We start from the raw sequence: 27,746 nt of genomic DNA, 5'->3' as shown, positions 1-27,746 counted from the left end.
GTTATATTGCTACAACAAATGGGTATACAGAACTTGTCAACACAATGAGCATAAACAAATAGACCAAAATCCGACTGGATTTCAGAGTTTCCATGGCAAACCCTAAACAACCAAAATGTTCCAAAATTGAAACTAGCAACAACTAACCATGATTGGGTCCTGATGCCTGAAAATAAATTATGCTCATGCAAATGCCCTTCCCACTAATTTACACACTCTATCCCAATAACATGTACTACTAGTATGATTTTGTATTATCATGAACTTAACTTGCAGGCTGCATAAATCTAATTTACCAAAAGCTTTGCTTACTATGACATTTGCAACCACATTATGTGAATAAAAACAGTTGCAGCCATGCCAAACATTTTAAGCATTATCTACCCCGGAAAAAAAAAAAAAAAAAAAAAAAAAAAGGGTTTCCAATTTAAATGGCAAAACTATGCAAAATGCTTGTGATTTTAGTGGAACCATTCAATTATATGGAAAACCCAGATTCAGTCGTGCTGGCAGGGTGCAAAGGTACACACATGTTGCTACATAGGTCGCTCTTTCTCCAACCATGAACGTGTGTTTGTACATACGCATATGCATGTATGCATGAGAAGGCAAATGCATGATGCACCTCTCTGAACATAACCACATTGCAACTTACCAAACTGGAAACGGAAACAGTGCAAAACAAAATACCTTATAGAGGTTTCACCTGGATGAGATCCAAACAAGCTAGAATCTGGCAGTTCTCTTAACCTGTATGTACTGGAGCAAACAACATAAATCCTCCTCAGTGCATTAAGTGCACTCTCTTGTTTCTTTCTTGAATAGGTTCTGGATTGACTTAGTCAGAGCCATTAAGTAATCAAATCAAACAATCCAGTTGAATGAAGAAGGATTACATTGACACTTAATGTGTTTCCAATTTCTGTACAAATAATGGAATCAGAACATTTTGGTCATGTTTTCTTTCTCCATAACTGAGGTATTACTAAATTTCAACCTATGAAACTGCCACATATATGCCAATAAGAATCTATACAGAACTGCTGCTGCTTTGACTTCTTTCTGACTTTGATGCGTCCTTGTTTTCCTTTCTAACAGGTTCTGGTATGGGCGCACCACTTCCAAAAGGTAATACAACTACAGGGGCAGCAGGCACTGTGTCCCAGCGCTCCTTCAAGAAATTCATAAACCTTGTAACCATTTCCCTCCTGAACTCAAGCTCCCGTGTGAACAGATCGAAGATAAGAAACGCAAGAACATATTTGAATGGGAATATGAGGAGAATCGTTGCAGAAGATAACAACACCAGTGCAACCTCAGTGGTTATCTGATAAATGTTTAAATCAATATGATTGTTACTGATACGCCTGAAGTAAAACTGAAAACTGAACTAATTTCATTATTTTATGTCCCAAACACAATTTATACATGTACCAGTCCGACTCTGTGCAGGAGGGGTTGAGAAAACCTCACTTCTACTCTTTTTGCTTCAACTTTGATCACATTTATTGACATGGCTGATTATTTAGGCTGTAAAATCATCATTTACACTAGACTTGAGGTTTCTAGTCTCGGATTGGTTAATCGCTTCGAGTTTAGGTTTTAAGTATCAAGCACAAAATTTGATACTTAAAACCTAAAGTCGAAGCTCTTAACGACCATTCTATACCCTAAATACTGTGTCAATAAATGGGACTGAATTCGAAGAAATTTGAGTAGAAGACGGGAAATCCTGCACGGGGAACTTCTGATATGTTTATATATATTGGGTGATAATATGCTTTGTTGAAAGGTCACACTAAACAACATCAAAGCAGCAGAGAGAGATTTAAGGAAACAGGTTACGAGTTTCATAATTGCATGAATGTAAATAATCAAAACATACCTGAGGCTGGCCAGAAAGGATAATTGTATGTATTTTCAAAAGAGTGACATTCAGATTCTGTAAATGACTTTCCACATCACGCATGCCATCTTTTACGGCTATAATTTTTTCAATGGTATTTGAAGGAGGCTGATCACGGATGGTAACTTTTCCAAATGATCGTCCAAGGCGGCCTTGCTCCTTTAGCCCCTTCAGTGTCAGCATTACAGCTGCCAAAATCATCAATGCTATTGGGAATGCATATGAGAGTAAATTCCTGGCAAAGCATCTCAAGAGATTAGCTCAAAGTAAAATCAGTGTAGAAATTCAGAGGTACCACTTAGAATGCATACAAAACAAGTTGATTTGAGTACTCTAATAGTTGGTTAGGGTGAAGGAAGAAAGATAAGAGGTAGACTTTAAAAAATACGTTTAGGGTTTTATCAAAGACTGCCCCTTCACCCATACAATGAATTTATATGATAAGAGATACTACACGATACCAAGTCAAAATTAGAGTAGCAAACTCAAAACTAATTGGCAATGGATGAAGGGATTCAAAACTTATATCTGAGAGGCAAGATTTAGAAAGAGTGATGTGGAATTTTACATACTCAAGACGTCTCCTGAAGTGTGGCCACACTAAGCACAACACATGGATCAATTATATTAGGTGACATGGAGCAAGTGTAGCTAAATTGGGCAACACATTAATGAATTGCCCAGCTCAAAAGAGAGAGAAAGCTCTTAGATAGAGAAGACTGCCCTATATATTTTACAAGAAAACTCTTAGCAAGAAACTCCACACGATATAGTAATATAAATTGTAATAACCATTACCCAAAAACATGCATAGTTGCATAAAGAAAAGGAAAGGGAGACAAAAACATTGCCTTCATATTTCCTAGTATGAGGAATATATGAACAAATTGGTAGTGATCACATCACCGCTAGAAACAGGTTCAGTTCTCAAACATACTTAGAAATAAGCAATTGATCAGTTATATCAATTGTCAGAGGGGCTATATGAACTTGGGCCCCATTTAGAAGAAAACACTTAAAAAGTTCAAACTGCAATCAAAACCAAATGAAAAGCTCTGAATATCCAAGACACAAGGATATATTTAAGGAAAATTTTAAAAAACCATAGTCATCAGACATCCCTTTGCCAAAGGTCATGTAAAGAATATATATCACTCTCTTTTAAAAGCAAGAAAACCATATCCATTTCTCAGCTTTTTAGGGGAAGCATATACCGTAGCTGAAGGAATTAGAACTTCCAACCAAAAACCAATTGGCAAAGACATTATATATTGCAATGCAAGACTTTACAATCCTGATGTGGTATATACTCTCAAGTTCTCAACACACCCCTAACGTGTGGCATGAGTTGAGCCATACACTTAAGACAACTTATATTGGGTATGTGGGAACACGTGTGTCTGATGGGCCTAAACGTGGATTGCATGCTCTGATAGAGCATCTAACACAAAACCCATTGGTAATGAGTTGAAAGGCCTAGGACATCATAAATTGCAACACAAGGATTTACATTCCCAGAGAGGGATCTCTTCTCAACAATAACTCTTCCAGAATTGGACCTACCTGAAAATGACTGTATACACAAATGCAAGAAAAGAAACAGTCAAGTGCGGCTCCTCCCAGCGCCTAAGTTTTTCAAAATTTGTTGCAGTTATTGTCAGAGGAAACAAAAGTTCCTGCACAAAAGAAAAGGCAGCACCAACATTGTTTATTTAGTTGTTCACTATGCTTCAAACATAAGAATAAGAAACCAAAGGAAATGTCAAGTGAAAGCAAAGCCATTGAACATAAAATATGTTACAGCTTCACAATGTCAATTATCTAATCATCAAGTGAACATAGTTTCCAGCATACTGTTTCCTGTAACTAATGAAACCATGTTAATGAGTTACAATGCAACAATCTTTTGTTAGAGAGGACGCCCTCAAAACAATTAGTTGAACGAAATCACATTATAATTCAAACTGTGACATATATTGATGAGATAATTAGTAAACATGGTAGTCTTTGAGTAACAACAAAAGTTCTGTATTCATGTAAATACATGGGAGAGATATACGTTACAAATGCTTATTATTTTGGGTTTCATTTATGAACCCAATTCTTGGATTTCAATTAATATTGTATATAGGAGTTAATGTCAAGTTAGTCGTTTATCGTACTGAGTTACTAGTTTTACTGAAAATGATATTGAATAATATGAGCTCAAAAATGGAAAACTCTAGTTTTCCAAACAAAAAATGGAAAATGAAAGGCACGTTAACTGTGCTCATGAATGTTCTCAGATATCTTCATCTTCAAATTAATCCCATCAAGGTCCTTGCAATCAAGCTTATCTGATAGAGAGAATTACTACTCATTAATCCATAAAAAAGCAGCGAATGGCTAATTCAAGTGGAAACAAATAACTAGCACTAAGAGCGTTCATATCAACTTTAGTCATTGTGAATGGGGAGAACACTACTTCAATTCGTATTTGGTTACTCAAAGAAGATAAATCAGTTTACAATGGGTGAAGAAAAATGTTTGGAACAAACTAGAAGATATTTCAAAAGACAAGATCATTGCAAATTATATAAAAACTACAGTGTGATTACATTGAAACACCAGCACAAAAACAAAATGCCAAGGGGAAAAAGCGAACCCCGGAAGACTTCAGAGCAAGAGGAGTCTGACGATTCAAAAGCAAAACAAAACTGCTTCAAGCAAGATGTCCAGAAAAAATGATGTTCATTATGCAGTGAATAAAGTAATGGCAAGTAAAGGGTGCAGCCATGGAGATGAATCTAAGAACCAACCTTGAATAGATCTATGTTACTGGGTATTCCCTTAAGGGTTGCAGCATCAATTGTGGCTTGAGTGGTTTCAGCTGCCTGCCATTTTTGTTTGCATGTTCTTGTTGCCCTTTCTACAAGAGCCGCATCAGCAACGACAAGATTTTTACTTAATACTAGCCCCTGTCTTGTTGAAGTACTCTTCCAAAAGCTAGCAGAAGCACTTGAAGCCCAACATGGAGATCTCTTCCACTTCTGCAAGTAAACACTGCCATCTATATCAAACACATGATTACTGCTCTCAATCATTTCATTAGATGCCCTTGCTCCTTGAGCTGGTGGGTTGTCCACCTCTAAAAACTTTGATATAAGTGGCCCACCCCAATAGTTCACTGCTAGAGTCTGAGAAACAATATCACCATAGGGTGCATACTGTAAATATGTAAACTGAACGAGTTTGGTGGGATCATCTAGTAACTTCCTCATAAATTGAAGAGCCTGTAGTCTAGCTATACTATTAATGGCACTGGTCATAGCTCTTTCCTTCCCTTTGTGAGCACCATAAACATGAGATAATGATTCATCAACTTCCTCTGGTCCATAGTCACGGATAAACTTGTGTAAAGCAATAATTTCACTAATAAAAGCATGCCACACATCTCGCCTCATTTCTCCACCCAAGTCAACAAACTCAAGCACCCATGCTTCTGATCTGTATTTAAATATTTAGCAAATAAAGAGAGAGTTTTTTAAGAATACATTGGCTGAACAAAAAAGCATTTGTGGAGAAATTACAAAGAGCTTTTTCTGTAATTGCTTACACAATTACATAAAGTATGAAAGGATCTAACAGGAATTCAAACCTTAAAAGATTCAGAAGGAACCATATCAAATAGTTTATTTAGTAGATGACTTTTACGATGTCTGCTAATGAAACTAGACTTTTTTATATCATTCAGTATACATTTCCTTTCTTTCTAACAATAGCATGGTCTCACATTTCAACATAAAGTAGTTAATTTCTTGTGAGTACCAATGTGTATTTTCATTTTTATGTCGTTTATAGTTTAACTAATTTTGTTTATAAGCTTAAAAATATAAGTATCTATTCGAATTTTTTTTGCCACAAGTATACTTTCAATTAATTTTCAACTGAACGTTTAAAACAAATATTTATAAACAAAAGCATTCAGAAATGTTTTCATATTTTATACAAAACTGCAAGATAGCTAAATGTAACTATAGGTAATTACGCACTTTGTAGAATAGAAAAACAAGAATGCTGAGTCTCACTCTAAAGAAGCTTACTCACTTGGGACCATATGATATAGAGACCGCAGAGTCGAATAGATCAGAACCAAAAGGTCCAACTTTTGCTTTCTCAACCCGTAACCCATGTTTAGTAAGATCCAATCTTATAGAATCCTTTTGCCCAGATATGCCAACTGCCTGCAACACAGGTGTGTGAAGACCTGTTGATATTTCTGTATCTTAAAAAATCTATAAGGCTTTTGAAGTTTTTATTTTTTGTAAATCAAAACTAATAATGAGAACTCAAAACATAGTTTCAAACTTAAAGCATAGAAATTTAATTCCAAGTGTGTGCTGTAGTGTTGATTCCTAGAAAGCCCTTGCAAAATTTACAATAGCTGTTTACAGTGATGAATGTTGATTGATTATAGAGTTTAGATTTACCAATAACTTAATGGACTTATATGGAAATGGACATAAAGTAGTCCCTCAATTTCCAATTCAAGAATTTCAGATTAATTGGAAATATAGAATATGGAACTCATAGAAAGATTAATTACCTCAAAATAAATTGCTTTATCAGTTAAAGTAACTTTTCCCGGCCATGCCATATTGTTCTCCCATTTTAGGACAGGCCGCTTCCTGCTAGATCCAATGCATAAGATTCTCTCCTCAGAAAGGTCGGGACTTTGTCGAGTCTGATACGATTTTCTACCTTCATGAACCCTGCATAAATAAAACTAGTTCAAGGTGAGCTTCCTAGAACCTATCGAGGATAATTACTCTACATATTTAACAGGAATGCACATAAACATATTATGAAAATGTAATACATGAGACATCCCTACACATGTATGGAAGTTAAAAATATAAAAAAGAAAAATTAGGAAATTAGGAAATTCATGAACAAATTTGTCTTGATTGAGCCATACCTGTGGCCATGGCCAAGAACACCAATTGTATTTCTGATTCCCTTGACCAAACAATTAGGCCACTCCCCAGGGCTTCTAGATTATGACTAAGAAGAGTACTAGGGAATCTTCACCACTGACAGGGCTAGAGTGATTGGAGGACACAAATTCTCATGGCAAACTAGGTTGTTCATTATATACATTGTTAGTGATGGGAGGCCACAATCATGGAGTCATGAGCTAGAACCTATTCTAAAGCCCAAGTTACAAATCGTTAAAGGAACCTACAACGACAAATCAGTAAAGAATCAACAACTTTCAACTCTTTCTATCGATTTCATTAAAGGCATAGAAGAAAATTGATTCCAAAATCCTAATTGAGGTATAATTCATAGAAGCCAGGTGCTTTTGTTCAAGACCTGTTCTAATGAGAGAAAAGAGACCCCCTATGTTCTTTCAGCCAACTCTTATAGATTCAGGAAAAAACCAAAAGTCATTTTATAAATTAACTGAAAGATTTTACAATGGTTATACACATAAAATTATATTTATCTGCAGTTCATGATCGTGAATACGAACTGGTATCAATTGCTTAAGTTGTTATAGTTATCAGAAGACTTAATTTAAATAAATAAGGTTAGTAAAAAACAAAAAAAAATGAAACTTACTTGATAAGTTCATCAACATAAGTCAACCACAAGCTCAAAGAGATGCCCTGTTCATCACCAGCAAGAGCCTTAAATAGGTTATGTGCTGTTGACCTATCAGCCACACCAGAAATAGCAGGAGCCACACGAACAAAAGCCTCTTCTCTCACAAGCTTGCTCTGTAGTGCAGAAGGAAATAAATCTACTTCAACTGACCACTTTCAAAAATGCAATCTAAGAAAATAGAAAGGAAAAAAAATTGTTCAACAAAAAGTCATTATGTATACATGCGGTAGAGGAACAAGAAATCTGTCCTTGGAGGGGCCAAACAAAAGTCATTAGGTTCCTTATCGCCAATACATCCTACTTTCCTGAGTATAACTCAAGATCCACTAAATCCTTCATATTGTTACTCAAGATGTGGAAACAGTAAGAGGTAGTTATAAAAATTTGTAACGTTATAGCTATTTCACAACATGCAGTATGTACCTTCTCTTAATGATTAAAGAGAGAAATAGATTGCAAGTATTCATGGTCCTCTGCAGACTGTTAGATTGAGTGATCCTTGTAACATAAGTTTGATGAGTTTTAGTTCAATTGAAGCAGGGCTTTTTGGTATGTACCATTTGAAAATACATCTAGCAAAGGAAAAAGACAAACATGGAACTGAGCATCAGTTCCACAGAAACCACCTATAAATGAAAAGACAGGGCAGAGGGAAGGTGGTCCCTAGAATCATGATTTCAAAACAATTTGTAAGGCCCAAGAGAACACCGTTTAGTCTTTTTAGCCAAAGTGCTAACCATCTGTAGACTGCATGACTTAGTCCATGCCTACATACCGTAGTTACTGAACGTCACATAGGCCCAAAAATTATGACTCACCTTAAGAGTTGAGATTAAGATATATCAAAAGACAAAAGAAAACTAAATTGACTGAATTGTTATACAAGACTGATTACCATGCTCATATAGGTTGGGACAAAACAGACCTTAAAAGGCTTGCATAAATTTCTCAACAGAAGGGAATCTTGTTGTGGTTACGAAGAACAATGTGTAGTACAACCAAAGGAATTACAGTAAGAATTTTAAGGATAAAATAGATCATAGGGGACAGCTGTCAGTGTTATAGAGTTTGTATAGCAAGATGGAAATGAGAGAGAGAGAGAGAGAGAGAGAGAGAAGACAAAAATATGAAGCCTTCACAAAGAAACCTTGGCATTTAAAGCCCAAATAGAAGAAATTTAATGGACCTCATCATTGAAGTCTTCGACAGAAAATATCATCAGTTGCATTGTCTTTCTACAGTTTTGCTTAGAAGCAAGATGTAAAACAGTCGGGAAATACTAAAAACCTAATTATAACAGGGAAGACATGTAACATTGCCAGCAACATAATTAAACCCAAAAAGGAATACAGTAAGAAAAGAGTGATAATTGTAAATGTCTAGCTTCTAATATAAAACAAGAGATTATGGAATCACCAAAACCCCCAATGCCGTACTATGCAGTGTTCTTATATACAAGATGAGGTAGAACCATATCGGGCCCCTGGAGTACATTCGGTACATGTCACATAGATTTTGAAACTATTGCACCATCAACTTCATCAGATAAACTGCTCTCTAAGCCTCCAAGCAGGTTGATGAACTTTGAAAATGTCATCATTCACATTTTCCATAATCTAAACAAGGAATGCTAGCAAAAGACATATGCAGAATTTTCTCCATACAGAAATTGGCCCAAGCCCACTGTTGCCCCCTAACTCCTGACAGTAATACAAAACTCACTATGTTCCAAAGGTTGGTTTAAAAAATTTAAATAGATGATCCGAAGAATGAACCTGAAAGGAAGCTTTCTCTGAACCATTAGCAAGATCTTCTTGATATGGATTCTCCCAAGCAAGCATTGTTATAAATATCAGTCTTTGGAACGCAGGTTCCTATGGATGCACCAACATTGGCCAGAAACAAGAACCAAATTACAAGTTAAACTAGATACTAATCTTAGAACTGAAATTTTACTGAAGAGAAAAAGAAACTTTTTTGGCTCAACTCAAAATCACTGAACTGAAAAAGTTCAGAAGCACTAAGGACAACATCAGGTTTTAGGTTCAAGACAGAGACAAAAAATAAAAACAAATACACAGATGTTTACTATTAGCACATTTCTTACAACCATAGACCAAAGATTTGGCCAACATGGTACTCAATAGATAACTATCAGGAAATACTCTACACACAGAAAAATCCAGTTTACACATAACTATAGTACAATCCACGAATTTTGCTTACAGGAAGAAATATGTTCATGGACTGCTTAGACTGCAAGAGTGTTGCCTACAGATTTGCTAAAAAGTTGAAACAAGGGGGCAAAAAATAAAAACAAACGAAAGCAAGTACAATGCGCATAGATAATATTAGTCAAGACCACACTATTTCATAACAAAAATTGTAGTTTTTTGAAAAGGTTAGAGAATCATAAGCAACTCTTCTGAGCAAGAACCCACTAACAAAGAACACAAATCATCCCGTTCACCCTCTACAGACTGAAAAGTGTCTCAAAGTTTGCAGCAATATAGGAAAATCCACATCTCATATGAGAACCTTATGGGTAAACCAATTCTTATTTAGTGCACAAATATATCATGAGATATGAGTTTCACTTGCACTAAGTACTACGCACCTTGAGGGAAGGATGAATATCAGAATTATCTCTTGACAAAAACCTAAAGCAGCAATACTCAACCAAATTGCGGGCATCATTATATGTAGACTCAGAAACCAGTGCTTTAAATATTCTCTGCATTTTCTGCCCAGTCAATCCATTCATCCTGCAGAGCTTAACTTCAAAGAGTCAAATGATAATTCTTATGTCAGTTTGATAAGTATATAAAACCAAGGAAGCTCTTGCATAGTAATGAAAATTCCAAACAAATGGAATGTTATCCAGCTGCGCGTTAAAAACCTACCTCATTCAGGGCAAGATGTGAATAAACCCTATTAGAGTAAATAGAGGCAGGAAAATTGAAAGTACAACTGTGGCTGGCACATATACAAAGTAGACGCCAGTTTAATGAAGTTTTATGGCTTGATGATGCATTGCAACAGGATATTTCTTGTTCCTTTTTAATTATCTATTCCTTTTCTTGAATAAAAAAATTTCATAATGTGGACAGAAAAAGTTAGTGGTAATATCAAAATAGTTCATCTCAAAGGATAAAATTCATATTGCAACAAGTCACATGGGACAAGAGATAGACGCATAACTCTAAGCCAAAATAACTTAACTGACAAATGAACTCACCTGCTAAATTGCTCTATAGATACAATAGCAGCTAAAGAGAGAACTCCATTTGGTGTTCTGTTATTAATAGTCTGTTCAGCCATAAATATGTCCTCCATATCCTGCGTCTCAAAAGCATCTCTGGTGACAGGCTTTCTAGTCTGACCAGTTCTTACCAGTGGAGAAGTCACTTCATTTAAAAAGTTTTGAGTCTTCAGTAGCCATGAGTTCAACTTTTCTTGCACTGCATCTGTCAAAATGCAATAGTTATAGATAGCCAACACTAGAAACAATTTTAAAGAGACTATTTTTTGGCACGTGTTTCATAAAATCTAGAGACTGTTATGTAAGCATTAAAAAGTAGTGGTGCACCCAGCTTAGCCAACAAAGAAAGTAATGGTGCATCTCATTCTTATACTTTCATTTTTTCCATATTCTAGACATGTTCTTGTTCCTTTTTTCTTTTTTCTTTTTCATACCCTAACATTGTCTAAATTAGCAGATTCTGAGATGATTCGGGAGTCTTATATATTCTGTATTGTATTTTCCAAAACAGAACAATGATAAAGAGTAACCACTCACTAGAATATACTTTTTGAAACCAGAAGGTTCACAAAGCCTTTGACTCCTGAGAGACATGCTCGATAGAGCGTCAAAAACACCAAGAACACAATTTTTTAATTCCAGTACATAAAAGGACTGGGAATGCATCAAGTTTTCTTCCAATGTCAGCAGGAAAGTGACAGGTTGACGTTAAGTAACAGCATAGGCATGCCATAGCTCCACCACAAAAATGAGGACAAATGTTGCATACTCCACTCGAAAAGGTGAGAAATCCTATGGCTAAGCTTCATGCGACATTAATCACTCTTCATAGAAAGTTAGAAATTAAGATACTGATGCAGGACAATGAGGATAAATGCGTGAAAAACGCTACTGTTCATTTAATTTGCAATTCACAGCAATTGATGATTGCAGTAAGTTTTTGGTAAGGAAATAACAGAAGCAAAGTTAAAGGACAAGAAGAGAACAAGAAAATGGTACAAACTACTAGCATCACACCTGTGGGTTTCTAGGCATCACTCCTAGAGACCAAACGCATCATGCTTACACTTGGATTGCATCACAAAATCCTATGGAGAAGCAAATGTGCGGGAAAACTTTAAGTTCATTCATGTCCAGAAAGAAGTGTATCTATTAACTCCCAGACATACATTGAACTAATATTAATTACCATAGGATTACGCATGCACTCAAGTTTGAACTAATGTTTATATACAACTATGTGTTTACCCAATACATGAAACCTGAACATAAAAGACTCTTGGCCACATAAGAGCAGTGTGTCATTGACTTAACTTAACTATGCCCAATGAAGCACGGTCCCTACTTGGCCCAACATCATCCAACATATACCAAATTAAGGCTTGGAGCCCTCCTTTCCATGAATATCTGGTAAGAAGGCCAAAACCTCAAATATCTGTTTCATTCCATCTTGCCAGGGCACAATTCATTCATGGAAGTTGTAATTGCATAAATAAATAATAATAAAAAAGCTTAGCAAACTCATATCCTCAACAAACAGCAAAAGAATGATTTGAAAAAGAGGAAACGGGAAAGGCTTCACTGAGATACTAACCAAACAAAGATAGATATTTCCAGTATGTGCCAATATAACTCTTATTTATTACTTTACTCTTCTTGTTCTAAGCTTGGGATCCTTCCGTCCCTAGGTACTCAAATAAGAATGGAAATTTTTCTGTAAATCCCCATTCAAATCATCATCCTCTACTTATTTTTCAAAATATAAACATATAGAACACCAAAATTCATTCTACTTATCTGGTTGGCTTAGACTCAGAAGATTCCGAGCACACACATTGAATCCAAGCTATAATTTATTGAAGACATCTAAATTCTTGTTAAAGATACATATTTTGGAATTTGCAAGAATAGGAGAACAAAAGATTAAGATGGAGCTTCGCCACAGTGTGATGCAATCCAATAGAAACCAGGAAAGGAATTGCCCATCATTACGAACCAAAAAAAATTAAGATAGCTACCTTTTGCAACTTTAAGACTTTAGCTTGAAAATACAAACTATAAATTTGAGCATTCGAAGACACAGAAAACCCATAATATTGGAAAGGTTGTTCCAGAAAATAAAGAGAAATGTTACTTTTTTTAATGAAAAATGTATTGCACAACAAATAAATGCAAACAAAGTTAAACTTCGGCTATCCCCCAAACAAAGAAAATTTTTATATATATAAACAAATAAACCAAAAAGGCACTCACTTGCATCAATTTCGTTTAGCTTCCATCTATCTCCCAAAGACTGCCCCACAATCTTGAACCGAGGCTTACTAAACTGTGAAGAATTCCTTGCACAATATCCAAACCTACGCTGATTCCCATGCCATGAAAATCCAGAAGTGGATGCAGATGGGGATGCTTTCAAGTGGGTAACTGAGATTTTCGAGAGCATTTCTTCCTTTCTTCCTTTCTTCTTTTCTGAACTGGGTCTTGGTTTTCAAGATTGGAGCTTTGAGTTCGTGGGTCTGTTAATCTTTGCAGAACTTGGAAAGTAGCAGAAACTTTTTCGGCCCAAAAAGGGACTACGGTTTTTACAGCAGTGAGACTGTATGAGAGCAAAACTTATTTGGCAAGTGGGACAGACAGAGAGAGATAGAAAGTGAGGACGCGCATACCCAGCCGACTTGGTTGCTGCGTTCATGGCCTCTTAAAAGCATAAACAATAAGCTCCACGTGCAAAAGATTTGTATGGCTGAATGTGACTGATTATAAGAGCAGATAGCTCCAAGCTTCTCATAGCTCCAAGCTACAACTTCCAACACAGGACTGGCAATTACGTTAGGTAACTCCCAAAAACCAAACCCAATTGGTTATTTTTCTTGGATTTTTTATGGGTGGTTTTTGGAATAAGATTTGGCAATCTCTTAGCGTTCTTCGTTTTTCTCGTAGATGTCTTGCTTTGTGTGTCTATATATATATATATATATATATAAAGTAGAGGACAGAGAGAATGGTGAAACATTCAAAATACTAAAAAATGTCATTGATTAATTCAAACATTAAAAATTGAAATTATTAATTAAATGAGAATATTATAGTAAAATCATATTTTTTCATATTAAAAAAAATTAAAAGAAAAATCATATAATAAATCATATTTTTATAGAACACGACTATCCATTATCTTTTTTAATTCTAAAATAAATTTAAAATTTTCTAAAAAAAGCCTCCCGCAGGCGCAGAAACGCGTGCGGATAGGTTAGTCTATATATATAAAGCAAAATGTAGAGAATGGTGAAATATTCAAAATACCAAAAAATGCCCTTAGTTAATTCAAACATTAAAAATTGAAACTATTAATTAAATAAGAATAATATGGTAAATTCACATTTTTTTCATATTAAAAAAATTAAAATTAAAAATAAAATTAAATAATAAGTCCTACTTTTATGGAACATAATTACCCATGTTATCTATTCTTAATTCTAAAAAGAAAATAAAAATGAAAAATGAAAACCAATTGGCACATATTGTCTATATATATAAAGCAAAAGGCAGAGAATTGTGAAACAATCAAAATACCAGAAAATGCCCTTAGTAATTCAAAATTAAGAATTGAAATTATTAATTAAATGAGGATAATATGGTAAATTCATATTTTTTCATATTAAAAAAATTAAAAGAAAAATCATATATTATATCCTATTTTTGTGGAATACAACTACCCATTATCTTTTTTAATTACAAACCATCATAGTGCTTTGTTTATAAAATCATTTACAATTTGGTGATTTTCCCATGTTCTCAAGATCATCGCGGCCTCCTTGTTCTCAATAAGAAACCATAAATTAATAGCTATATATCTATATATATATATAAAGCAAAAGGCAGAGAATGGTGAAACATTCAAAATACCAGAAAATGCCATTGGTTACTTCAAAAATTAAGAATTGAAATTATTAATCAAAAATTAAGAATTGAAATTATTAATTAAATGAGGATAATATAGTAAATTCACCTTTTTTCATATTAAAAAAATTAAAATTAAAAACAAAATCAAATAATAAGTCCTACTTTTATGGAACATAACTACCTATGTTATCTTTTCTTAATACTAAAAATAAAATAAAAATAAAAATAAAAAAAATCAATTGGCAAGGGGCTAGTATAGATAAAGGAAACTATGTGTTTGTTTTAATTATGCAAGATTAATAACTATTAATCAGAAGGGATACCACCTACTCTGCAAGAAAAAGTAATACACGAATTTTGAAATTGGCTAATTTCCTTCTTCCTCAAAGTTGCTTTCAGTTTTTTTTTTTTTTTTTTTTGGGTACAGAAGTTGCTTTCACTTTTTGATTATGCTCTTACCTTCTGTATTCGATATCGACCATTCCAAGGGACAGCAGAGAAACAGCCGCATCAGTAGTTTGAACCATCCGGCCAAAGGCTCGTTTGCTAAGGATGAAGTCTGTGCGGTCACTGGAGGTGGAGCCTTGCCATGTTATAACTACAGTTACTCCTTTGTCTGAGCAATAGAGGCTGTTGGTGCACCTCACCTAGTGATTAATATTGAAGCGAAAAAATTAATCATCATCACAAGCACATATTTTCATGCTTTAGGTGTGGATGCTCACCTGGTAACAAGCACTGCATTCGACACCACCATTGAGGCAGCTCAGACATCCCCTCCATTGATGGTTGCTCCAAATGAACCAAACCCAAAAGCACCTACTGCAGTTTGTTAGTACTAACACTAAGCATGCACATGAATTCACTGGCACATGCACATAGCATGCCTGCAACGTAGAAATCTTCTGTTCCTTGTTTTTTCTTTAATTAAAAGTCTCTTACTATCTGTTCCTCGCGCTTCAGAACTCAGATAATAAGCTGCCTGAGAATGAACAAAACAGTCACTGCATGTTGCACTTCAGAATTCGGATAATACGCTGCCCGGAAAGGGAAAGTTGCGACCACAGAGAGAAGCCATTTTAGGTCCTCACAAGCAAAATGAAATGAGAGCTAGTTTGCTTGTTAGAATATTATTGCAAGTTGGTGGTACTGCATGAAGCTATAGCTAAATGGTTATTGTATTTGCGGTAAATTTTGAAGTCCAACTTCAATTTGGTAAACCTTACCAACTTTGACATTCTTCTGAATTTTTTTTTTTTCTGAATAAGTGGAGAATTCTGTTACTTGCGTTTGTCGGCTACCTTCCTAGCCAGATTTATGTACTTGATTTAGAATATTATTGTGGAAAGCTGGCTTCTTTCTCACATTTCAAATGTGATTGTGATTTTTGTTTCTTTGTCTTAAAAACTATAGTATATGTCATTCACGTGATTCAAATTGACAGAAAATGTCACGATGTGATTAATTTGCCCCAAAATAGAGAGTTAGAATATCATTTGAGCAAATAATTTAATTAGATGACCGAAATGAAACTCTGGGGACAAATTCAGAGACAATTCAATCAAAAACACCCAAAATAAATGTAATTCAGCCTTCTATTTACCTTTATACTTCCTTTTTCCATCTTATACACGACTTCTTTTTACCTCCTTGGCCAAAGTTAGAAAGGGAATAAGAGTTTTTTCACACACACAGGTATTATGAGAGTTCGAACTTGAGACTACCGATCTACAAGTGAAATCACTTTTCACTAACCTAAATGGCTTTTTCTATAGAAGTTTTGTCACGTGGTTCATTATTTGCTAGAAAAAGCGAAAGAAAAAAGTTTTTAATTTAGTTTTTATTAAACAAATTAGATAAAATAAGGATGCATTAAGAAATGCAAAATTTGTCCAATGTGATAAGGTAGGGATGTGAATAGAACTACAAATTTGAGTGGAGTGACTGCCTGCTGCCGACTGATTGAGCATAGAAAATCCCAGTCCATAAGCAGTTTTCCGGCTTTACCCTTTTGCAAACCTTTATAATGTTTTTGAGCAGAGTGAGGAGTTGAAAAGACCAAGGAAGCTTATGACCGAAAAAAAGAGAGAAAAGACCAAGGAAGCATTAGCGGTATGGCCTTATCTTCTTCTCCTCTGTCACCTACGCTCCTCACAACCACCCAATCCTCCTCTTCACCTTCAACCCCAAAACTACTCCCTTCTCATTCTCCACTCACCTCCTTCAGCTTTCCAACCAAACCCACGACCACCCACACCATTCACTTTCACAGACTCTCGAGCACTTCAGCCTCTGACAAATGGAGAGCCAAAGTTTCATTCTTTCCTGCTTTTTTGAGCAAAGGCAAAGATGCTAAAACTCTCAAGGAGGAGCTTCTTGATGCCATTGCATCGCTTGATCGAGGCGCTGATGCCACTCCAGAGGACCAGCAAACAGTTGATCAGGTTGGTTTGCCGTTTTTGCATTCCCTTGTTTACTTTTTAGCTTTGATTTGTTTTCTGGGCTCTTGTTTTTCTTTGTCTTAAATGCAATCTGAAACTGAAATATCTGTTGGGAATTTATTAAAACATTGTTTGGGGTTTGAAAATTAAAAAAACCCAGGTTGTTAAGGAAGAAATGTAGCAAACAGTGTGAAATAATGCTCTAGTATCCTGCACTGGTTAAGGCTCTTACTATAAGATCCTATGCCCTATTTAGCAATTTTAGGAAAATTGTCATTGCAGATGAACAAATACATCAAACCAATCCAGAAAAAAGTTGAGCACCGGAAAAAAAGATGATGATTGGGATTGGTTATATTTGCAACTTCATAACCTTGAAAGTTTGTAAGTCCATGACGCTTTAGGATGATCCTGTATTAGCACGTGCTTTTTGGCTGTGGTTATTTCTAATATGTCATTTTTGTCTCAGTAGAGGATTGTGAGACATTAGTTTCTGATGTCTATGTGCATCTTTCCATTTTGTTTCTTGCAATTCATTTCTAAATAGATTGCACGCAAACTTGAAGCAGTTAACCCAACAAAGGAGCCACTCAAATCTGATTTACTGAATGGAAAATGGGAGCTTATATACACTACTTCAAAGTCTATTCTGCAAACTCAGGTATAGTGGTTTTTTATATTACTTTCGCCAATTAAAGTTTCCACTTCCATTGCTATTTGATTGTTTATGTCTTTCCAAGACTAGAAGTCTGTCCAAAAGACTAGAAACATATGACAGTGTAAAAAAAAAAAAAAAAATTAGAAAAAAAAAAAAAACATCATCCATTTCACAATGGGCTTTGTTAGAACCCTTGATATCACAATGAGAAATATTAATATAGTTTTGTACCTTAAACAAGTGCCTTCGTTTTGATTAGTACTCGTGCTTCTAAATGCGACTGAGACTGAGAGTTTCCTTTTATTAATAAGAAATGTCCAAACTAACCGGATTGGGTTCATTTTGTTTAGCACTGCAATATATGATGCGATGTTTCTTTCCTTGTTTTTCTAACTTTTTTTAGAAAAAATTTTAATTTTTAAAATCTTAGTAATGTCTTGTATGTATGCAAGATACTTTGCTTGCTCTTTTATCATGATATATCTCTATTTTCTCTTTCATTTTATAAGATGTGAAAAATGTATACTTGAGATTTTTTTACAGCTCCTAGAAATTGCACTCAGTTGACAAATGTTTATCATGACAGAGACCCAAATTTTTGAGATCAAGGGTAAATTACCAAGCAATCAATGCTGACACACTTAGGGCCCAAAATATGGAATCATGGCCAACTTTCAATCAGGTAATGTTCAATTCATTCCTTCATTGTTTGTTTAACTACGTCTGTAAATTTATCATTTACCAAATTTCTGATAGAGAGATTAACTTGTTATGAATATCACTTTGTTGCTTTATTATTATTATTATTTTGGCAAAAGAAAAAGAAATTGTGGCTTTAACTTAAAAAATTGTTAGAATTATGAACCTCTCTACTCCTGCTACCCCTATCCATCCATATGCCTTTCCAAACAATACTAGAACCAAAATTCTTGAAAGGGATTCATGACAAAATATATCACATATAAAAGAAACATTAATCTACCACAATAGCTATTACATACCTTGTCAAGTAGGCTCTAATTAAACATAGGGTCAATTGGCCTTACCCTAATAGGGCTGAGACAAGAAGTATGATCCTTCGATTAGAACGCCATATTTTTTCCTTGATCTTTTAATATGATCAAGTTTCAACCCTACCATTATACATTGTAGTAATGATAACCCTGCATTTACTTTCTACATTAATGCAGACGATTTAGTTACCACAGGGCTATCATTTGCACTAATTTCAAGGTAGAGAGGAATGAAAAATGCATTTCCCTAAAACATACATAAATCAGCTAGAAACAGGGGATGCAGCAAATATGGGTAATATTCCTCCATGTTTGATCATGCAGCTACTGTGTGCTTTAGGCAGGAATACTTTTTGCATTCCTTTTTCTACCCGTTAGGTTAAATGGTTGCAATGTTGTCACCACCAATCCGTCTTTGTGTGGAAGTTATACTGAAGGTTCACATTGCTATAATGTGCAAATGTTACGGTATAAATTAATCAAATTGAAACTTCAGGACCGAAAGATTTTTACTCTCAAACTACAAGGGTGTAGAGTTTAATTGATCCTTCAAAATATGTTCTATGTACAATAAATTTGAATTTCAAGAGGAAACATGGTAATATGTACTAACAGCTTTGAAGGTTCTTTTCTAATTGGATGGAAGCACTTGTGCTTGTGTGTTTTATATCACTAAAATCCATTTAGATGTCAGATCAATAATTTATTCTTTTCACGTTAAGAAACAGTGAGGATGTTGTTAAAACCAGACCTGTTATTTTACTGACTTTTTATTATCAATGCTCTGTAGGTAACAGCTGATTTGACGCCTTTGAATGCAAGAAAAGTGGCTGTAAAATTTGATTATTTCAAAATTGCAGGTCTGGTAAGTATTCTTGATGTTAAAATTTGATCATTAAGCCGAAGATTAAATTCTGATGTTCCTGATTGTGTTATATTAAACCTCTTTTGGATGATTTAAATTGTGCAGTTTTCCCCTTTTGTTGGAACCTTGGACCTTGTCTGTGTTATATAGAAAGTGTTCTCATAATTGGTAGAATAATGAAAGTATCAAAGAAATTTTTTTACCTGAAAAAATATTAGACTTGTAATTAACAAAACTACTAACAGTAAAGGGTAGATAAAGTAAGTTTCGGAGATTTTATGACTCTGGTCAGATATAGGGTTGGAGTTGTGTCGCATGTGTTCTTGGTTGGTGCAACCATGTAGGAGAAAATTGCCCTCTATATCTATTAGGTTAGAAGGATGAAAAGTATACCTCACTGCAACTCACACATTATGATCTAGGCTCCATGATGGAGTATTTAGGTTTTTCTTTATTCTGAAGGCTTGAATCTCTTATCTCAACCAAGGATGAAGAAATTTGTTATTGTGACATTGAATAAATAGACTCAGATATACCATAACAGAAATATGAAAGATCAGCTAGTGATCAGATGGTGCACAAACCGTTGCTCTAATATAATAACCTAAAGAAATTTTGGATCACCTTTCAGCAACTAGTTATAGCAAATTTCAGCATAACAATACCTTTCTTTGTCTTGTAGCCCCCAGGAAAGATTAAAAAAGAGGGGAAAATGCATTGTTGTGAGCATTTCTGACAGTCTACGTTTTCAATTTTTTTAAATATTTTATAATCTAGTCTGATGCTATTCTATTAGAGGAGGAAAAGGTAGATATGCCACATATGCTTCACTGAATTATCCAAACTTCTTATGAAGCATAGTGATGATGCAGTCTCTTATAGAAAAATGAAAAATAAAATAATGAAAAATTATCAAATTATTTTCCCTTAATAAGTTTTATATTTCAGATACCTGTTAAGGCACCTGGAAGAGCACGCGGAGAACTGGAAATTACATATTTGGATGAAGAACTTCGGTGAGTGTTTGAGAACCTTATTTTTTGTCTGAATATTTAGGACTACAGACAGAGCTAAACTTGTTGATACGGTTCTCTCTACTGAAGGAAATAATGCATTTATGTTAAGTATATAAGAATGCATGCAATATTGGAGAAACATGTCCGACCCCCAACTGCCTTGGATCGTGGAAAAGGTTGATAAACTTTGGAGGTTGGATAAACCCACTTGTGATTTGTATTAGTCTCATGGAAGCTGTAATTTACATTTGTTATTGAGGGAGTTGATTCTTCATATCCCTTGAAACATAGAAAGCATAAAGCTAGTTGAAATTTTGAAAGAAGTGAATATGAGACCTGCCTCGGGATTTTTTCTTCAAAATTTAACTCACCACGAGTTGAATTTGTTACTAGGTTTTCTTTCATCTACATCTAATAACAACTGTTTCGGTCATTGAACGGCAATTCATAACATTCATGTTTCGTTTCTATTGGCAGTGTCTCAAGGGGTGACAAAGGAAACTTGTTCATCTTGAAAATGGTTGATCCGTCTTATCGAGTTCCTCTCTGATGTGCAATCATATTGCAGAGCATGTAACTATCTGAGCATCACCTTATTTCTTCTGTTTCTTCATGACTATGGACATGCAAGTTTTGCCTGGACACGGCTTCCGCTCGTATTTCTCGTCATATAGGTGTTTTATGAAAGATTGTACATGTCACAGTTGCCTTGCCTGCCGTCCTGCATGCTAAAGGTGTTTCGTGACCTTTACTTTATAGTTTGTTTTTCTGGAAATATATTGTAAAATGCTTAGTTAACACCATGCGTTTGATAGGTGATTATATTGTGTTGTGTTGTGACGAATACTATCCGCAACAGAGGTTTCAACGAATCTTAGTACAGATTGTATTATACAGCATAGACATTTCTAAGTTACTTATTTTCAATTTATCCCTTACTCTGAATGTTACATTTCTCCCTTTTCTTTCAAGAACTCCTACGCTGAAGTGATTGCTGTTTGGAAATGGTTGGCCAAGCTAATGAAAATTAAAATGTTTGATTTCTTCTATTCCCACGTTGGAGGGAGCCATTTTCTATGAAAATGTCATTTATGGTTTTTTTTTTCTTTCATATAAGCAATAGTCTAAATTATTCTAAATTAATCTAATTTATGCGAAAAGGGATTCGAACTTGCTCCACGCACTTGGTGAATGTCAATAATATTTTTCATGGGGTTCTCTATTAGATGTTTTGGTTCCTTCTCAATGCTTTGATGGAAAGAATGTAGACTATTTGGTTAGTTCGACGACCAAACAATTATGTATAGATGTGATCGCCTAATCTTCTCAGCTATTGTATATTTCTTTTTCTTTTTTTCACCCTCTTCTCAATAATTTTATCGCTAATTTAAAAATAAATAAAAAACTATGAGAAAATTGAGTTTTTATTTCTTATTTCTTTATACAAGCTAGAGTCTAAAAATTACACTAAATTAAAGTGTAGAGAAAATCCAAGCACAACCGCACACCGTATTGACTTAAGTGAGGTCTGAATACGGAAAATCGTGAACGACCGCACGATGTAACGAACGGTCCAGATGGCTTCGATGTTTTAAGTGGCAAGCGTTCTCAATTTACCCGCTAGAAAAGATATTATACCCGATTGTGATAACGAGACAACTCGTTAGAAATTTCTATTGGATTTTCAATTCTGAGTTTTTAGGGGTTTTTGAGACCCAACTGCGTTTTTGGCTTCGGCTGAACCTCAGAAAAAGCTTCACTTTGGAATTCTTGGTCCTTCCTTCAAGCTCCTTAGGGTAAGGTTCTCAAGACTCTGCATTTCAGCTCTTTTGGCTTTGGTTTTTTGGGATTTTGATAACCTCTCTCTCTCTCTCTCTCTCTCTCTCTCTCTCTCTCTCTCTCATAGATTAAGGGCTGTTATTTTTGTGTAAATATTTGACTTAGTATTGGATGCAGAATTGCTCCAACTGCGTTTAATTTAGGCCTTTGGGTTTCAATTTTGATTACCCAGACTTTATCATTAGCTAAAGTTTACGTTTTTGGCAGAACTGAAGGGAGCGTAAGGACCAAAAGAAAAGGGTAAATGATGATGACAATGGAAGGAGTAGCTGTAAAACTTCCATCCTATTCCTTCCCAATCATACGAAGCCCTGCCCGCTGCGTTACTCGGAACTTCCGACCCTTTTCCATATCCGCTTCAACTCTTAAAGAAGGCCACCCGGCGGCCCCGTCTGCTCCACCTGCATCCCTTTCGCTCGGTCACTTGACCCGACCCGATTTCCCCATCCTCCATCAGGTCTGTTCATATATAACTGTATTTATTATAATAAAAAATTTGTGTCTGTAATTCTTAGATATTAATTTATTATTTTTTACTTACTAGTACTCATGGCCCCATGAACATGGCAGGAAGTAAATGGGTCTAGGCTTGTTTACTTGGACAATGCTGCAACTTCCCAAAAGCCTACTGCTGTGATAGGAGCTTTGCAGAATTACTATGAGTCTTACAATTCAAACGTGCATCGTGGGATTCATTACTTAAGGTACAGACTAGAGACTAGAGTAACAGTAAAATACCAAACATAACTAATTCTGTTTGAGTCAATATCACTCTGATTCACTTATTAATTAATTCGTTGACAAATTTGAAGTTAGAGTTAGTTATGCTTTTAGCCTGCCTATATCTTATTATTTCCTCTTGTTGTCAACTTAGTGCAAGGGCAACAGAAGAATATGAACTGGCGAGAAAGAAGGTTTCCAACTTTATCAATGCATCGGACTCCCGAGAAATTGTTTTTACTAGGAATGCTACTGAAGCCATCAATCTGGTTGCTTACACATGGGGACTCCAAAATATAAAACCAGATGATGAGGTAGATACAACTTCACTATATTTTTTTCCATTTTGTCTTTAATTTATTCATCAGAATTACTTCATGCCACAACCGTTCATAAAGGAATAAACAATTGCAGTGTTCTTGGTGATGGTGTCTCTTATTTCGTTATCTGAGTTTAGCATTTAATATCTCCACATACTTCCATGATTTGTTTCAAAGAGCTGCACATGATTTTATGACAACATCTTTCTGTTCCGTAGATTGCTCTTGATTGAATCTTAAACGCAACTACCGTTCCTGCTCAATAATTTTTATTTTTATTTTTTTCCAGATCTTACTTACAGTTGCTGAACATCACAGTGCAATTGTTCCTTGGCAACTTGTAGCTCAAAAGACCGGCGCTGTTTTGAAATTTGTGGAATTAAATGGGGATGAAGTTCCAGATGTGGACAATTTAAAAGATATGCTTTCAAGGAAAACAAAGCTTGTAGTTGTTCATCATGTCTCAAATGTGCTTGGTAAGTTTCTTTGTTTTAAGCCATTTGTATTGTTGAATTTCTTCCCTTATTTTTCCATCAGTGGGTTTTTCTTCCTCTTTACACATTATGTTCACAATTAGTTTGTATTGGTGATTAAAAACTTGTTGCCAATTATTGAGCATGCTGAACTGGAAATAAACCTGCAATGCCAAGTATTATTTAGTGGCATTAACGTTTACTGAAGCTATTGTGATCCAATTGATTACTGAAGCTATTCTGTTTCAATTGATAAAGAAAGGGTTTTCTGCTTGCCACTTTCAATAATTCTCTATTTAGAAAAGCCCCATTCTGGTATTCTAGTGTTATCTATGTATACTGGCAGCTTCACTAGTAAGAATAAGAAGGATGTGGTTAAACATAGAGACGTCTGATTTGGGTTATACAATTCTGAACGCAGATAGGTAAGCTTGGTGTTTATTGATGCTGTGACCTAGCTCTCGTCATATTGATATGCTCCAATGTGTGTAAATGTAATAAAAGTATGTTGGTTTGGTTTTTACATGGGGCACCTTATCTGTATATGCATTGAAAAGTAAAGTTTCTCTTGTGGTTAGCAAAATATTCTGTGATTGACTTTTGAATGTTGTCTGGGTTGTGCTTCTCTATTTATGTAATACAATAGGTGTCCCTTTATGGATTTTTCGAATTATACTAAAATAAACATGACAAAAAGTCCTTGATTCTGTGGTTTACATTTCAACCTGATTTTTTATACAGCCTATAGCTTATGTTCCACAATCTTTCCCTGAGGAACATAAGCTATGAACTGTAGAAAAAGTATAGATTTGTAGTCCTTTCCTCCCCCTATTTGTATATTCGTTCTTTATCTAGATTTCATTGATGGTAAGTGCTGCAAGTGAATTCTAGGTTTGCCATACTAGATGATTCATGAAACTTTCATGTGCATGTGATTCATCCCTGTGCTGCTTTGGTATCAACTTTGCTCAGGCCACACTTATCTGGTGGAGACAAGTTCCATAGGTCCAGATATATATATATATATATATATTAATAATGTTTTCAAATGCATCAAACTGTTACTTGAGTAAATTTCTTTTGTTTTGCTGTTGATTGAATACCGTAGATTTTGTGTCAAAGAAACACATAATAAATAGCATGACCGTACTGATGCATTTATATTATTTTCATGCAGGTTCTGTTTTTCCTATCAAAGATATCGTGCTTTGTGCTCATGATGTTGGTGCAAAAGTTCTTGTAGATGCTTGTCAGAGTGTTCCACATATGGTGGTTGATGTACAGAATCTGAATGCTGACTTTCTTGTTGCTTCTTCTCACAAGGTTAGGATACTGCCTTATGTACTAAAATATCCTTATAGGCAAGTATATGAAGTAAAGAATAAACATGCCTCAGATGTGTGGGCCCACAGGCGTTGGATTCTTGTATGGAAAGAGTGATCTCTTGTCTGCCATGCCTCCATTTTTAGGTAATTTCTTATTTATAAGTTGTGTTTTGAAAGTTCATTTCGTTTTGTATATCTATATCTAAAAGGGCAATGACTTGCCGGTATAATGTTTTACCTCTTTTTCTAGGTGGTGGAGAAATGATATCTGATGTATTCCTAGATCATTCCACCTATGCAGAACCTCCATCTAGGTTGGTGAATTCGCCTTGTCTTTTGGTAGATATGTCCTTATCCTGTTTCACGTCCTTGATCGAATTTGAGCTTTTCCTTATCCTGTGTAATTTTTAGCTTTTCGTTGAAGCAGATCACCCTTTATGAGTGTGGTTGGACTTAGCCAGAGCATTTTATTTGTGCTCTTATTTTCTCAGGCTTGATTGGTTTTTCCACATTAATTATACACTACTTATCTGCTGATGTCTTTTTGTAATTGTCCTCCATTAACTGAACTAGGTTTGAGGCTGGAACACCAGCAATTGGGGAAGCAATTGGGTTAGGAGCAGCTATTGATTATTTGTCAGGACTTGGTATGCAAAAGATACATGATTATGAGGTAAGTTGAACTCTTCTGCCTTTTGCATTTGTTATTCTTTAGAACTTTCTGTTGGATGAGCTTTTATTTTGGTTTATTGTAGCAAGTACATAGTTGAAGAGAAAAGCTATAAGAGAGTGGAAAAGATATTTGTATTGCATGACTGATCAGTAGAAGACTTGGCTGTTTGTCTAGGACACCAATGCATAAATCTGATCTGTAGGTTAGCCTTGAATTGATCATACAAGAGTTAAGCTAATCATACAATAGGCCTGAAATTAAGCTAATTAAACAATTAGACCTTCGTATAACAGTCTTAATTTTGGCCAAATGGCTAATATCAGCCATTGAAATTAAGGTTTTTCATTTGAGGTCAATATATATTTTTAAAGGAATGTGGTTTGGAAATGAGGCTTTGCTTGGGAACTGGCTTTGGAGATTCCCGACAGAAAAATTCCCTTTGGTATGCTGTAATCAGAAGTAAAGCTTATCTTAGAATGGCTGGGATCTCAAGATTGTGGCTAGAGGTTTGACTCAATGCCCGTGGACAGATATTTTGAAAGGGATTGCTTGGTTTGCACCTTGTCGTTTTGGGGTGGGTAATGGAAATAGTGAGGTTTTGGGAAGAGAGTGGGGCAGGAGAGAAACAGATTTTCGTTCATTGTATTATCCAAATTTCACAACTATTCATTTGCACGAATGTGTGCATAAACACATGATCTCTATTTTAAGCCACGATCACGTGTTTATGTAGTCCTTACACAGTAATCGTTCTTGTTTGCAATTTTTATTTTATTTTATTTTTGCAGATATTTCTTGCTAAATACCTATACGATAGCCTTAGTTCAGTCCCCAATATTCACATTTATGGTCCTGCCCCCTCAAATCATGTCACCCGTGCTGCTCTTTGTTCTTTCAACATCGACAATATTCACCCCACAGATCTAGCAACTTATCTTGACCAACAGGTATGAAAACAAACAAGGCTTTATTTCCTTTGTGATAGAAGTGATAATGAATAAAATAGCTGATGCATTGCCAACTTATGCAATTCCAGCACGGAGTGGCTATCCGATCTGGTCACCATTGTGCCCAACCTCTTCATCGACATTTAGGAGTCAGTGCAAGCGCCCGTGCGAGTCTTCACTTCTACAACACTGTAGAGGATATTGACGACTTTATCCAGGCCCTTAATGACACAGTCAGCTTCTTTAATTCTTTCAAGTAGTGAGCCTTGCTAGCCTCCTGTAAATTGTATAAACTATTCTACTGACTCCGTAAGCTTATATGAATTGAGCATCGTTTGTGCGACTCTTTGTTAAAGACTGGAGAACGATTCTTATTGTCTGATTAGAAACATAACACGATAGTTGCTAGACTAATAGCTTATCAAGGTTAAGTAACACAGTACTTTACAAAGGCGGCAAGCACCTTGCAAAGATGACTTAAGCTTTTGAGGACCAATAATTCTATCTCGTATTTGAACCTTCGAGAATCTGAAATAATATATGGTACAGGAGAGATGCTGTGTTGCATAAATACCGTCGGACATAACAAACTCAAGTGTATCTTGCAATTAGCTACTTATAATTTTAGAAGATAAATAGACATTATTTACCAAATAGGCTTAATTGTGCCTGTCCTCCAATATGAGAGAACTTATAAAAACCTGTTCCATGAAACGGGCGTCCCACATGTGGTTCA

At 35.2% G+C, this 27,746-nt stretch overlaps 3 protein-coding genes across 7 annotated transcripts; 2 read left to right on the top strand and 1 right to left on the bottom strand.

The window, feature by feature from the left end:
* Positions 1 to 456: 456 nt before the first annotated feature.
* LOC117628374 lies at positions 457 to 13,686 on the bottom strand. 5 transcript variants are annotated; one of them, XM_034360807.1, is made up of 11 exons: positions 13,071 to 13,686; positions 10,794 to 11,022; positions 10,173 to 10,320; positions 9,331 to 9,429; positions 7,511 to 7,668; positions 6,492 to 6,657; positions 5,993 to 6,129; positions 4,705 to 5,392; positions 3,470 to 3,582; positions 1,886 to 2,141; positions 457 to 1,327 (listed from the first exon to the last, which is right to left on the bottom strand). In XM_034360807.1, the coding sequence occupies exons 1-11, from the start codon at positions 13,258 to 13,260 to the stop codon at positions 1,031 to 1,033; spliced, it is 2,481 nt and encodes an 826-aa protein (XP_034216698.1). In that variant the 5' UTR covers positions 13,261 to 13,686; the 3' UTR covers positions 457 to 1,030. The 5 variants fall into 5 exon arrangements, with proteins under 5 accessions (XP_034216698.1, XP_034216713.1, XP_034216706.1 ...); XM_034360822.1 differs by lacking the exon at positions 13,071 to 13,686 and adding an exon at positions 11,365 to 11,461; XM_034360815.1 differs by lacking the exon at positions 9,331 to 9,429.
* Positions 13,687 to 16,763: 3,077 nt separating this feature from the next.
* On the top strand, positions 16,764 to 21,651 carry LOC117613893 (probable plastid-lipid-associated protein 4, chloroplastic). Its single transcript, XM_034342503.1, has 6 exons — positions 16,764 to 17,164; positions 17,709 to 17,822; positions 18,406 to 18,501; positions 19,623 to 19,697; positions 20,646 to 20,713; positions 21,191 to 21,651. The coding sequence occupies exons 1-6, from the start codon at positions 16,835 to 16,837 to the stop codon at positions 21,261 to 21,263; spliced, it is 756 nt and encodes a 251-aa protein (XP_034198394.1). The 5' UTR covers positions 16,764 to 16,834; the 3' UTR covers positions 21,264 to 21,651.
* A 706-nt stretch (positions 21,652 to 22,357) lies between these two features.
* Positions 22,358 to 27,441, top strand: LOC117616333 (cysteine desulfurase 1, chloroplastic). The gene is made up of 11 exons (XM_034345609.1): positions 22,358 to 22,509; positions 22,760 to 23,009; positions 23,123 to 23,256; positions 23,427 to 23,586; positions 23,882 to 24,068; positions 25,243 to 25,388; positions 25,462 to 25,534; positions 25,641 to 25,704; positions 25,964 to 26,063; positions 26,852 to 27,010; positions 27,100 to 27,441. Exons 2-11 carry the CDS (start codon positions 22,797 to 22,799, stop codon positions 27,268 to 27,270), a joined length of 1,407 nt encoding a protein of 468 aa, XP_034201500.1. The 5' UTR covers positions 22,358 to 22,509; positions 22,760 to 22,796; the 3' UTR covers positions 27,271 to 27,441.
* The last annotated feature ends 305 nt before the right edge of the window (positions 27,442 to 27,746 follow it).

Source organism: Prunus dulcis, chromosome 1, assembly GCF_902201215.1.
Source record: "Prunus dulcis chromosome 1, ALMONDv2, whole genome shotgun sequence".
In the NCBI taxonomy this organism is placed as follows: domain Eukaryota; kingdom Viridiplantae; phylum Streptophyta; class Magnoliopsida; order Rosales; family Rosaceae; genus Prunus; species Prunus dulcis.
This window is presented reverse-complemented; position numbering and strand designations above follow the sequence as displayed.

Coding starts and splice junctions, on each gene's coding strand:
- LOC117628374 (XM_034360807.1), bottom strand. CDS start 13,260: ATGCTCTCGAAAATCTCAGTTACCCACTTGAAAGCATCCCCATCTGCA. Junction 7,669..9,330: donor CAGAGAAAGCTTCCTTTCAG/GTTCATTCTTCG, acceptor TCTGCACTACAG/AGCAAGCTTGTGAGAGAAGA. Junction 6,130..6,491: donor ATAAAGCAATTTATTTTGAG/GTAATTAATCTT, acceptor CCTGTGTTGCAG/GCAGTTGGCATATCTGGGCA.
- LOC117613893 (XM_034342503.1), top strand. CDS start 16,835: ATGGCCTTATCTTCTTCTCCTCTGTCACCTACGCTCCTCACAACCACC. Junction 17,165..17,708: donor ACCAGCAAACAGTTGATCAG/GTTGGTTTGCCG, acceptor ATTTCTAAATAG/ATTGCACGCAAACTTGAAGC. Junction 17,823..18,405: donor AGTCTATTCTGCAAACTCAG/GTATAGTGGTTT, acceptor TTATCATGACAG/AGACCCAAATTTTTGAGATC.
- LOC117616333 (XM_034345609.1), top strand. CDS start 22,797: ATGATGATGACAATGGAAGGAGTAGCTGTAAAACTTCCATCCTATTCC. Junction 23,010..23,122: donor ATTTCCCCATCCTCCATCAG/GTCTGTTCATAT, acceptor TGAACATGGCAG/GAAGTAAATGGGTCTAGGCT. Junction 25,705..25,963: donor TATGCAGAACCTCCATCTAG/GTTGGTGAATTC, acceptor TAACTGAACTAG/GTTTGAGGCTGGAACACCAG.